At 31.4% G+C, this 13,519-nt stretch overlaps 1 protein-coding gene and 2 non-coding genes across 3 annotated transcripts; all 3 read right to left on the minus strand.

Annotated features, from left to right (window-relative positions):
- Nucleotides 1-839: 839 nt before the first annotated feature.
- Nucleotides 840-921, minus strand: Trnar-ucu. The gene is given in 2 exon segments: nt 840-875; nt 886-921. It is a non-coding gene; the product is annotated as a tRNA-Arg (tRNA).
- A 1,767-nt stretch (nt 922-2,688) lies between these two features.
- Nucleotides 2,689-2,770, minus strand: Trnar-ucu. Its single transcript is given in 2 exon segments — nt 2,689-2,724; nt 2,735-2,770. It is a non-coding gene; the product is annotated as a tRNA-Arg (tRNA).
- A 585-nt stretch (nt 2,771-3,355) lies between these two features.
- Nucleotides 3,356-9,287, minus strand: LOC116343908 (fibroblast growth factor receptor 4-like). Its single transcript, XM_031772224.1, has 14 exons — nt 8,921-9,287; nt 7,261-7,671; nt 7,076-7,197; nt 6,846-7,002; nt 6,364-6,533; nt 6,122-6,293; nt 5,701-6,048; nt 5,478-5,626; nt 5,174-5,303; nt 4,811-5,085; nt 4,633-4,735; nt 4,197-4,573; nt 3,915-4,129; nt 3,356-3,852 (listed from the first exon to the last, which is right to left on the minus strand). The coding sequence occupies exons 1-14, from the start codon at nt 8,994-8,996 to the stop codon at nt 3,459-3,461; spliced, it is 3,099 nt and encodes a 1,032-aa protein (XP_031628084.1). The 5' UTR covers nt 8,997-9,287; the 3' UTR covers nt 3,356-3,458.
- Between the last annotated feature and the right edge of the window lie 4,232 nt (nt 9,288-13,519).

The raw sequence follows: 13,519 nt of genomic DNA on the forward strand, positions 1-13,519 counted from the left end.
ACATATCAACTACTCAAAACGTTTATCATTTGCAAAATACTTGATTTTTCAAAAGAAACATATGTTCCATGAATTTATTCATGGTGTTTTCAGGAAAAAAAAAACAATAAAAATATTATCGCAAGAATTCGGCAACTGTAAATATGCCAAAATGTTCAAAGAAATTAAAATTCAATTTATGCGTTCTACATTTTTTTTAATTCATTGTCATTCATTTTCTATTGAATTTAAAAAGAGACAGTATGAATTTCATAATCCCGAATCATTTGCTTGAAATTTCAATACTTTCATAAAACTGCCCGAGTGAAAAATGGCATTGAATTTTTCAATGCGTAGTGTCAAACGGCATTTAAGCAATAAATCGAGACCACATGGTCCGTGCGCACGTTGAGTGCATACACCACATCGCTATAGCCATGCGGTGTCGATTCATTGCTTAAATGCCGTTTGACACTACGCATTGAAAAATTCAATGCCATTTTTCACTCGGGTGCACTTCTTAATTGTGTACTGCAAGGAATAAATTCAATAATGATAGAAATTATTCTCCGGAATTTAGTCAATATTAGCTATCGCAAAGCTAATGAGTTTTTCATCTCGATTCTAAGCGAAATACAGAGGATGATTTGCCTATGTTTAGGAGTAAATTTTTAGCTTAGTTTAATAAGTAAGCAAATGCGATGTGTATTTTTTTCTCTTTACTTTGGTTATATTTTTTGTTTATTCGTATATTGTGCAATAATTTTTTTTTCTAAATTAAAAAAATACATGCTCGCAGATGCACGATTGAAAAAAAAAAAAAAACTAAAAATCAAAAAAAAAAAAAAAAAAAAAAGTCTCATCCCTGCAGAGGATCGAACTCTGGACCTTTGGATTGCCTTCATATAGAAGTCCAACGCGCTGCCTCTGCGCTACAGGGACTTGTTTTTTAAATACGCCATAGACACTCATAGGCGACTATTCGTCTTATCTATTATAAGCGCGTAAAGAGATTTCATTCAAATATTCAAAACATATGCCGAATGACTGAACAATGTGACTGCTTAAAATATCGTTAATTTCGGTTGAATTTTGTTTTTTTTTTTTCAACTTGACCTACTTTAGCATTTACTGTTGGTAGTAGTATTCCAATAGAAATTTAAATGTAAACACTCTGTGTAAATATTGATTGATTTTCTACTCAATTTCATCATTTTAAGTTTTGCGTTGTATTCATTATATCAAATGAAATAATTTTGTGCCAAATACATGGATATTGAATTATAAAAGTTATTCGAAAATCATTATTTCATTACGAAAAATAACAATGATAAAATTTTAATGCAGAGAAAATTTGCTACCCCAAACAATAAAACAGCAACCTATGACTATGAGTGAAATCTATACAAAAATCAGCTAGAATAAAGTACAATTTTTACAATGTTTATATAATTATAGAATGTCATGAATTCAAATGAAATAAACTTTAAATTCAATAACAGCGGATTGATTTTTATTGATTGATACAAATGATTTATTAAATAACATATAAAAACTGCTTTTGAATAGTATTGTTGTTTTTTTATTTCATAAAAAAGCATTCGCTTGTATTGTTCTAAACTTATTTAAAACCACATTTGCCAGTACCGAACAAAATCAATGAAATGTGAAAACATGTTTTCACAAAGTGACTATTCGTGGTCATAGACGAAAAAAAACAAAAACCACGAAATATTTTCCAAAATAATTTCTTTTCTTCTGATTTTCCAAAAAATAATGGTTAGGAACTAAATGAATGAATCATTTTTCGATAAAATTAATTGTGAACTTCATTCAAGTGGTTCTGACAAGGCTGATCACGTCATTTGTTCGAATATTTCTTATTTTTCAGAAGAATTCTGTAACAACATTCATGGCCTTCGTAACTTCGCCGTTAAATTACACGAAATTGAAAGAAAGGCCAGAATTTTTATCATTTTTTCTACTTGTTTTAGGCTGTTGATTTTTCATAACACCCAGATGGTGGATAATGGGTTTTGGTTTGGCATTTGGTCTTTGCGATGCAATGATTCATGACGTTTGGTTGGAATGATAAACCAATTTAAATAAACCAATGATTTTGATGAAACGACATCGATCTCGGCCATTCCATTTTCCAACCATAACAATTTGCCTCAACGTTAAAACATTGAAGCATAAATTAGATATTTCACTTTGAACCACATCGACGTAAATCTTTTTATGGCGATGAGCAAAGACTGTATTTCTTCAAGACGTATGCGCAAACCAATTGGAATGTTTGGCGAACTTCATTCAAACATTCATTTGTTTTGCAGAAGACCAGACCACTCAAATCTTTGGTGTCAGAAGGACAACGTGTATGAAAGGAGCACAACGCCAACTGTAACCGTTCACTTCGAATAATGGAAAAGCTTTCTATGAAGTATATGATTGCATGCCAGCGTGCATATTCATTAAATACAATGCATATATCGACTTATACTTCAAATAACTATTCATTTAAAATGACACGAAATACCCGGCTTCAAAAGTGATGTTGTCACAAAATCAAAATATACCAAATAGCTGCCTACTTTGTGTCATTTCACTTTGTGAACGAAATTATGTTCGTTAAAAATGGTCGTATATTAAGAATTGTGTAATTTTCCATATTTAAAATTGTTAAAATTAAAAAAACAAAAAAAGTCTCATCCCTGCAGAGGATCGAACTCTGGACCTTTGGATTACCTTCATATAGAAGTCCAACGCGCTGCCTCTGCGCTACAGGGACCTGCTTTTTAACTACGCCACAAAGACAGATAGTCGACCATTCATCTTATCTATTAAACGCGCGCAAATTGTTGAAATATTCAAAACATATGTCGAACGAGCAAACGCTCGGTTGACTGCTTCAAAATCCAGTAATTTTGCTTGAATTCGTTTTTTCATATTGATTTACTTTAGTGCGATTTTATTATATTAATATTCAAATGACTGTATACACAACGATATAATAATATATTGTAGATTTACAACGAGTTGATGAAAAATAAAGAAGATAAGAAAAATGATGAAATTTCTAGTGTAAAAATGAAATTTAAATTAAAGCGAACCAGCATCGTTTAACAAATTCCACTAGATGAAATAATTATTCGGAATTTCTATTTATTTTTATATCTATTGAATATATCGAGAAGAGAGTATGTTATTCAGCGCTTATGGCTGAGTAATGTCTGAATAAAAACATACTCTCCTCTCGATATTTTCAATAGATATGTAACTTATAATTGTTTAAGTAACTTACTTTTTATATAACTTATTATTGCTACGATCAACAATCGAAATATTTTTTGGAATTAAAATATTTTTGGTAAAAAATAAAGCAGAGATTCGTAATGATGCAATAAAAAAAATGTGAAATAGTTGTATAAAAAATAGTTATATCCAGAGAATATGTGAGACATTATGTTGAATTGGTGTTATATTGGAATATATTGGTGAATAATTGGAGGTTTGGACGTTGAAGAGTTTTCGTTCATTTCTATATAGTTGGATATGTGATTTAACGTCGAAGAATTTCGGTCCGGCATACTCATTGTTAAATATCCATAGGGTTGGTTGAACGAAGGATTTTCATCCGGCATAGTGATTGTAGAACTATTTGATGAGCTCAACACAGAATCCATTGAATCTGAGACTTGATGTGAACCTGTGGTCTCACCTGTGGCCTCGTTCCGAATGGGTCTATTTTCGTCATCATCCGATGATGAATCCGGTTCTTCATATAATGCCATTCGAATACGTTTCACCAGTTCAACGAATGTTGGCCGATCATATTCTTTTTCTTCCAAGCACCATTTTATGATATCAAAGCTAATAAAAAATTGGAAAATAAAAATGAATAAAAAAGCATAAATTGATATCAAGTTTCTTACATTTTTGGTGTCATTTCATCTGGCTTCTCCATTTTTTTTACTTCTCTTAATATATTTTCAGGTGTGAATTCTCCATCATCAATATCAGGAAACGGTCTTGCCCCTGCTGTAAACATTTCCCACATGACCAAACCAAATCCCCACACATCAGATTTTTCATTAAAAACCCGATGTCTCAGCACTTCAGGAGCCATCCATCTGCTTGCCAGAGTCCTCTGTAGAATTTGAAAAAAAAAAAAAATTCAAACAAAGTCCAAAAAATGGTTCACTGTCCTCTCTTACCCTATCAAATGTTTGATACACTCTACCATCGGGCATTTCAAGTGCCATGCCAAAGTCACATATTTTAATAGTGTTATCATTACACAAGATAAGATTTCTTGCCGCCAAGTCACAGTGCGAAATGCCATTCTTTGCCAAAAAATGTAATCCATTTGCTGTTTGAGACGCCCAATTAAGCAAATCTGTTGTTGAATATTTTTTTGGATTGTAAGCTTGTCTGGTGATTGAATAAGCTGTCTCAGTTATCGCCTGATTTATTCTATATCCATCACAGGTACGTTCAATTTGATCAATGTAGACTACTGGTGACTTAGTTCCGCTTAGAAATTCCTGCAGGTTTTGGCCTTCGCAGTACTCAAAGATGATTACTAGATCCCCTTTAAAATTTAATTTTTCATTAATTTTATAAAAAGACTTCAGATATCTTGAAATTTACCATTCATAATATTTTTGGTGATGGCACCGATAAAACGAACTACATTTTCATGTTCTTCCAATCTCATAACAGTATTTAATTCGTTTAACATTTGATCGATTCCCTATGTTGAATGTAAGCAAAAAAAAAATATTTTAATTGATTAGGTTGAAATCAACTCATTGAATTCTATACAAACCTGGAAATTGGTATGTAGCGTTTTAATAGCAGCCACTATATTTTTATAGGTTTTACTTAACGGATCATATATTCCTACTATCGCCTGGTGAACTTCACCAAATCCACCAGCACCCAATAGTCTCAACTTCTTTACGATTATAAACTTATCAATTGGTATATTTTCTTTTCTTGGGTTAAAAATACATTTTTTGACACTCAGCAATAAAGAAGCAACAAAAGCCAAAAAAAATAATACACTAGAAGAAACTACAATTATAGTTAAAGTCGTTACGCCTAAAAAGTATACATAAATACAGTTTTTGAATTAAGTTATGGCCATTTTCAACCAAACAACAATAAAATAATTATTTAAAATACAAACCTTTTTCCAGGTTTACCATTCTAGAATGAGTGCCAATTTCATTAGTTGCATCACAACGAATTTTTACCATGCTCTTTCTTTTTACCTTTCTTGGCTCAAAACCAAATTCATATGATTGTTGTATGTTTGTCTTGATAGTAAAGAGGATTGAAATGAGAAGAGTTTAAAAATTAAAAGTAAAAACAATAAAATTATATGTATGCACACGAAATGACATAATTTACAATGCTCTCAGTGCACAAAAGAACTGCGCTACTGGAAGCAATAAATATGAAATTATGCTCCTAATCATTTTCTGTCTTACTTCGTTGAAAGATTGAGTCGCCAAAGGTAAACCATCTACTGTCATAAGCGTCACATAGACTTTTGAAGGTCGTGGATATGCAATCACGTCACATTTTCCCGTTATATTTCCTTGATCGTTGGTTTCAATTTTACCAACAATGGGTTTCCCTACATACATCATGAAATAAAAATATTATTTCACTGACACAATTTTGAATGAAAAACTTTTTTTTTTTAAATACCTTGGACCACCAACTTTATTGTTTCATTCGTTGTTTTATTTCCATTTTTCGCAATTACAGTATAATTTGCATTGTCGGAAAAACTCAAATTTCTTATCATCAGTATGATGAGCCGTCGACCTCGAATGTTGACGGCTTGGAATTTTTTGCTCATATTTATCGCAAAGTTTGATTCGTCCTCTATTTCTATAGTTCCATTGGTGTCGTTAAAAATGTTTTCATATTCAATCCAGAATTTGGTGCCATCTTTGGCCACATATCTCATAAAAAGCAATTCCTCGGCTGTATTTAAATTTGATCTTACGCTCATCATACCCGGAGGAACTGTCAAAAGCGGTTTATCGGCATCTGTTGATAATTTAGAAATCATCTAATTACCAAATTATTGGGAAAAGAACGAGAAAATAAAATAAAATCATACCATAAATATTGGTAATATTAATCGTTGCTTTAACTTTTGTAAATTTAGCGTAGTCATTTCTAAATTCAACAATGCATTTGTATGTTCCAATATCGTTTGCGGTTGCATTTTTGACGATAATCTTCTTGTTTCCTTGAAAGTTACATGTATCACTTTGTTCCACACGACCTTCCTGAAATATCGAAAAATGCAAGTAATCGATTAAAAATTCTTTTTTTTTTTTTCAAATTTCAAGTGTTCACCTGTTCGGCCAAATTGTTATTTGGTAATATCCATTGAACATCAACTGCCCTAGTGTCTTTCGTCTTATTTTTATACAAGCACGTGAGTTCAATTTGGTCTCCTTCAACGAAATCTGCGTTCGTTTTTGAAAAAATTTCTACATATTCATCGCTCCGGTTGAATGGTTCCGCTTAATATATAGAATAAATTTGAAAAAAGATGATTTCTCATATAAATTATAGGAAAATTGAGATACATAAAATTCAATGTATTTTTGAAATCTGTGGATATTTTTGACTGAAAATTCACTGGTTTGGACCTTATCGATAATACCATGATGCATCTACATTTTATGTTGTCAAGCGAATAAATATTAAAATCAATACAAAAATGAATTCACGCACATTTGTGTTTGTGGGCTTTGTTTGAAAAATGGTATGCCTTATGGTTAGACATGATGTCTATGAGTATGTTTTTGAAGATAAATGAGAAAACTACTTACTCATTCTATGAAGATGAAAATCAATTTCGCTTTGTTTTTTCTCATTTACTAAACAAGTAAAGTTATTTTTACTGCCAAGTTCCCAATACTTTTGCTCGTATCGTTGTGGATAATCATCCGATAACGACGTTGGGTTAATATTTCGCTCATTTCCATTCTGGTAAACATTTAAAATCATAAAAAAACTCAAACATTCGACGCATTTAGATTATTTAATTTCAATTAATTACCTCAGTGAGCACAAGTTTGGTAGTTTGTTCCCTGTTTTGACCCAGGCAAGGAATCGAAACTGTGCAACCATCTTCCTCGAACATATCAATTCTACGATTGATTAAAGGTGCGTTGTCTGTCACTGTTCGAGGATATTTTAAATGATAACATCATCCAATGCTTAAAGTTTAATGCTTAACATTACCTTTAACTTCAACATATATACGTGCCACGTTTGTTGTGACATCAGATATACCACCTTCTTCGTTTGGAGCTTGTGGTAATAAGTCCAGTGGCTTCCGAAATTGAAATGATTTTTTCGCACAGAAATAAAATCCAACGGATTCATGAGTCACATTATAAAGATGTAATGTGGCCACAAAAGATTTGTCGCTCTCATTACTATACGTCACATTATACCTCCTGTCAATAAGTTTGGCGGAATGCATATAGAGAAATGATTCTGCACCATTCCATTCATGTACCGCGTATTTCAAAGACGGAAATTTTTCCCATGGACTTATCCAATCTATACATTCATCCGACTTACAGGTTATTGTTATATTTTCATTTTCTTTTGGTATTCCATGATTAACTTGATTAATGGTCACATCGGCTGTAAATTTTGATAACAAAAATATGAACTTTAAACATTATTAAAAATCATATAATCCAATATATTAATGTGTACAGTTTTCGAAGGAGTTGCCTAAATTTACGGTCTAAACAGATTTGCCTTAGAATATAAAACTTGAACTAAATCTCAATACATTTGTTTTAAATAGAAGGATAGAGCCATTTGGTGATTTGTACTTAGGTCTAAGATAAATTATCTGATCAGATATTATCTTAGATAATACCGTCCGTTGGCAAGTCATTTTTTCATAGACATTTCAATGAGACGATTTCGTGCCATTTATTATTTTGCTACAGATAACCTTTTTATGAAATCCAAATTAAAGTCCATTTTGTTTGATATTTGGGTATAATTTTATAAATATTTCAATGCAAGTTTGAAAATTGAGTTATACGAAAAAACAAAATTGGAACTGAAGGCTTTAGCATATTATTTGCTCGCTTATCAAAACGCGACTCATAATCATATATATAACTCTTATATCAAAGCAGAACATTAAATTTTCGTCTAAAAGCTGGTTATGTTTTGGTTTGTTCTGATAAGACTGTCACAGCATCTGGTTTCGAACTCTTACAAAAAACACTTTTTACGCTTTAATATTCAAGTGTGTAGAATATTTACTAAATTTTAATACTAGAATACTTATCCTAGAAGTTACTAAAAGAATATTTGAGCAAAAATTTTGAATTCGATTCCTCCATATGAATACAGTGGCAATGAAATTTATCAAAAGAAACTAAATACTTTTTAAATTAAGCTATTCCACGTTTCAATAAGAGAATTTGAATGCTCGACTCTAATCTATGATAGAACAAAGAAATTATTGAAACATGCAATTCGATTGTTTCGAATAATCAAATCGCAAGCAGTTATTTTTAATATTTTCTCCGTATTGAATGGTATATTTTATTTTGTTTTGTTTGTTTCGACAATGGAATTATTTAAATCATTATTACATTCAAATTCACAATTTTCTCAACTTGTTTGTGTGCATTCTCTTTTCTGTGGCTCTATCAAAATTTCATTTTTGATACACTTTGAACAAGAAATTATCTCATGATTTCCAAAAATACGTTTCTATAGACCACACAAAATCAAATTTTGGAAACAATTAATTATAATTTTTTATAAAATATGCATCTATCAAAAGCCTTTCTCAGCATTTTTCAATCATAAGTATTAGGCAATCATTAAAAGTTTATACGATTATTATATAATTCATTTATACCGTCAATTGGCAAAAACAGCAACACCAATGCGAAGAAATTAGTCGAAGCAAACATAATTGAGATTCTACGTCCCATAAAAAATGTTAATGTTTAACGGTGTTAGAAAGAACCAAATCTATTATCTAACAAAAACTACAATCACGACACTAGATGTTTATTGTACACAAGTGTAAATATTTTGCCGTTAATCGCGTATTTTTTTTTGTATTTCGTTAATTATTTTGTCCGTGATAAGTATATTTAAAAATCAAATTGATTTTCTAACATCAAGTAATCACATTAAAAATTTCGTGTTACACTTTTTATTTTGACACTTGTGTATATAAAATTTGATCAAGATGAGCACATCTTCATTCTTGGAAAGTTGTTACTCAAATGGTTCTCGTCAACACTTGTATCGCGCATCTCTCTATGTATTTAAAATACTATATGAAACATTTATTTCTTTTGAGCTATCTTTGATTTATATTCACAACGAAATTCAAGGGCGGGATCAAAATGGCAATGATAATGCCACCAAAAATATGTTCAAAAATTTACACTTTTTTTGTATGAATGCGTTAGAATCAAAGCGAGCTCAAAGCCCGATGTGTCGATAGGCAATACTTATCTCACTCAAAGTATGAAGGAAAATTTGAGTTAAAGAAATTTGGTTACAAAAGATCTCGTTATTATCACTCATTTAAAATAATCAAGTTTGTTTTCGTATATTTCTTGAATTTTTTTCTTAAAGCGTAAGATAAGAGAAATTCGTCGAAATGATCAATTCAAAATAAAAGAAATTTTGGGCCATTTTCCTACAGTTATAAAAAAGGAGACTAAGGTTAATTCAAATTGCGATGAATCAACAGAAGACGACGAAGGCGATATTTCAATAATGAAAATTCCATAAGTTGATCTGAGACAGTGGCTCATCTAACATATTTGAACAATGATCATTTTTTTATTTTATTTTTCAATCTATCTCAAATAAATGATTAATAATTCTCCTTCTTCAGGGATTGTTTCTTTCTGTACTTTTCTCTTATACATGCTAGTTTCTTCTAATGTGTGTGCATCATAGACGATCAAGTGAACTTTGAGTTTGAAAGTAGTTATAGAAGACCACTTCAAATAATGAGCGCTTTGGGATTTGATCCTTTGTCTAAATATAAATGTGCTCGATTATGAAAAGAGCATGTTAAAAAAACATATGTATGGGTTTAATACTTTTGTGTTAAATTTTTTGCAGCTGCGTTGCTATTTTGAATAAATCTGAAAAACGTCAGCTTTTTTCGCATATAGTCAAAAGGCCGAAAATTAATTCATGCTTTCAATATTACTTTTTATATTATGTTTGATAAAATCGTACAATACTTACATAAAATCCGTAGAATGGGTGATATCTCGGTTGAGAAGGCATCTAAAATGTTGACTGAAAAGTATATTCAAAACAAAATGCGACTGAATTAAATTGTTAACACAATTTCCGTTTTTATTTGTATTCATTTTTTCATGCGGTTGTTTGGTTGGTATTATCCATATTCATTGATTCACTGTTCCATTTTATAGTGTTTTTTTTCCTCGGTTTTCTTTACACACATATTTAACAATACTAGTTAGTAATAATAATATTAATAAATCCTATTTCGATAGCATTTGTTTGCTTTCGGTTCTAATATTGACTATTTTTCTTGTCGTTTTTATTCATTACTATCCGCATGCGATGTTTATTAAATATAGGTATAAATTTTAATATCATATTTTGCGTTTAACGCATGTGTGTTTCAATGTGAGATTGTTGGTACTTCCTGTGTTTAATTTACTTGACAATTCTCATTTTTTTTTCTACACATAGTTTTTGGTTTGTTTATTTCTAACTTTTGGTTTCGTATTTTCAATTTGTTTTTATAATTTTTCTTGTCATTTAGTCTTATGAACCGTGCCGAAACATTGCCAAAGTAAGAAGGGATTTTATCATTTCTATAAATTACGTCTCTATATATAAAGTGTGTGTGTCTGTGAGTGTGTTTTAATCTTAAAAATGCTTTATCATTTTTTTATTTTCTTTATATTCAATTTTACCATCGCACACTTGTTAAACATTTCATCTATATAAATTTAGAATATGATTTCTTTTCTCTTCCACGTGTTTGAACAAATCAAATAAATTAAATTATAGTTTTGCAATTATTTCGTAGTACTTTGTTGTGTCTATCGACCGCTGATGATTTTCATTAAGGGTGAATGCCAATGCGGTCTAATTTTAAGTAGATTTGAATATACCACATTATTATGGTATACGTTATTCTCCGCTGGTCGACGCTATTCTTTCATCTCAGGAAAATGTATTATCCATCAACAACAAGGACGATATTACTATTACGAATATCGACAGCACAGAGCAAAACATATCGAATGCATCCAATCAAACAGAATTTCCCCCGAATATCGATCTGATCTCTGGGAACCCTACCACCATGAACAAGCAAAAAGAGGCAATGTCCCAATCATCAAATAACTTAAATTCATCTGCTGAAACGACTAAATTTGTTACGCAAAAGAGTCTAATGACCAGTTCATTAGATGGTAGGCCCGGATTAGAAGATATTCCACAAATGGAGGTTAAGCCAAACACACCAACACACAATACTGAAACTAATACACTCAATCACCCTGATATCAATCAACCAGATATGGCAAACAGCAACTCTCTACTTGAAGTTGTTGCCATCGAAGCACTTCAAGCTTTGGAATCAAGCACTACATCGCTGCTTCAGGGATCATCACTTAATCATTATGACCACACTATGGTTAATCATAAACAAATAAAAGGAAATAAATTGAATAGGGAATTTCACATAACAAAATTCAGCACAAATACATCAGTGGAAGATGTCAAAGCTTACATGCGATCAAAAGTACAATTTGAACCGGGAGATGTTCGAGTCATAAGACTAACAAAGAAAGATCAAGACATAATGCGTCTTTCATATGTTAATTTCAAAATTGAAACATGCGATCTAATCGCTGAAGTCATTCTCAATGAATCCTTTTGGCCCGTAAATTGCAAAATTACACCTTTCATTCGTAAAGACTTATGCAATTTTACAAAATCTCAAACTTGCCCAAATCTTTCAAACAACATTTTGGATTTTCCAACAGCTCCACCTATTCAACACAGGAAATAGAAGAGTCACAAGACAATATAGAAAGTGGCTTTTTCGATATTTTCTACGGCAACATACGGAGCGTCAACAATAAGTGCAATGAATTACTTTTATCTACAAATTCTACCAACTACAAAGCGATTGCATTCTGCGAAACATGGCTGGATCCATCTCAAAGTGACAGTGAATTTTTAGATAATAAATACAAATCATTTAGAAAAGACAGAGCTGACTCTTCAATCAAAGCAAATAGAGGTGGAGGCGTACTCATCGCTTTACTAAAAGAAATCGATTGTGAAGAATTTTCAACCCCCGAAATGAAGGATTTAGAAGCAGTTTGTGTTAAATTAAATATTAATAAATCTACGCTGTATATCTACTGTCTTTATATTCAACCTAATGCTGATATATCCGTCTTCAAACAACATTTAATGGCAATCAACAGCATCAAAGTTAAAACAGCTGATCAAATTGTCATCGTTGGTGATTGGAATATTCCTGAATGTGATTGGAAATCGAATGATGACGGTTTCGATCTACTTCCTATGATCGGTGATTCAAATAGTGAAAAAGCGGTAATTGCACGGTACGTCACTTCTCATATGCTGGACATGGGCCTCTTTCAAATTTGTAATCTACGCAATAGAAGTCAAAACATTCTCGATTTAGTTTACACAAATATTCCTGAACTTTCTATGGTCGAAAAAGCTGACCTACCACTAATACCAATCGATATGGCAGACAAAGCGCATAATCAAATGGTTTGTAGCATTGAATGCAAACCACGATGCTTTACATCAAACAATTCATCGCCATCAATTTATTGCTTTAAGAAAGCGAATTATGATTTGATAAACGACCAATTAAATCATATCGATTTTGACAGTATACTTTCATCTAACGATATTAACGAAATGGTGAACTCATTTTACGATGTGGTATACGATGTCATCGATGAATTTGTACCAAAATCAACCATTAGAAACACAAATAAACCAATTTGGTACGACAAAAAGCTTGCAAACCTCAAAAACACGAGAAATAGACAATATAAAAAATTATGCAACAACCGTACTTTAAATAAAGATTATGACCAATCTAAATTTATTAAGGCTCGTGATGAATTTGACATATATCAAAAAGAACGATACGAAGGCTACGTCAAAGGAATTATAATGGAAACAAAGAAAAATCCGAGAAAGTTTTGGCAATTTGTAAACGGAAAAAGGAAATCAAACCAATTACCATGTAAAATGGAACTAGACGACAGAATTGCCACCACGGATAAAGAAAAAGCTCAACTATTCGCTGATTTTTTCTCATCCGTTTATACTGAACATGAGTCAGACAATGATCTCATAGAATTTATTCAAAACCGAAATGACCAGAACACATTTAGAATTATCCCGTCACCGGACGCAATCTTTTTCGTACTTAATGAGCTCGACA

Source organism: Contarinia nasturtii, unplaced genomic scaffold (genome assembly GCF_009176525.2).
Source record: "Contarinia nasturtii isolate CC-2019 unplaced genomic scaffold, AAFC_CNas_1.1 Cnas_scaffold_1037, whole genome shotgun sequence".
Classification (NCBI taxonomy): domain Eukaryota; kingdom Metazoa; phylum Arthropoda; class Insecta; order Diptera; family Cecidomyiidae; genus Contarinia; species Contarinia nasturtii.

What these genes read in the sequence shown, in the direction of transcription:
- LOC116343908 (XM_031772224.1), bottom strand. Translation starts at nt 8,996, where the DNA reads ATGGGACGTAGAATCTCAATTATGTTTGCTTCGACTAATTTCTTCGCA. An exon ending in AATAAAGTTGGTGGTCCAAG is followed by an intron (nt 5,627 to 5,700) that starts GTATTTAAAAAA and finishes TGATGTATGTAG; the next exon opens with GGAAACCCATTGTTGGTAAA. An exon ending in GATGAAATGACACCAAAAAT is followed by an intron (nt 3,853 to 3,914) that starts GTAAGAAACTTG and finishes ATTTTTTATTAG; the next exon opens with CTTTGATATCATAAAATGGT.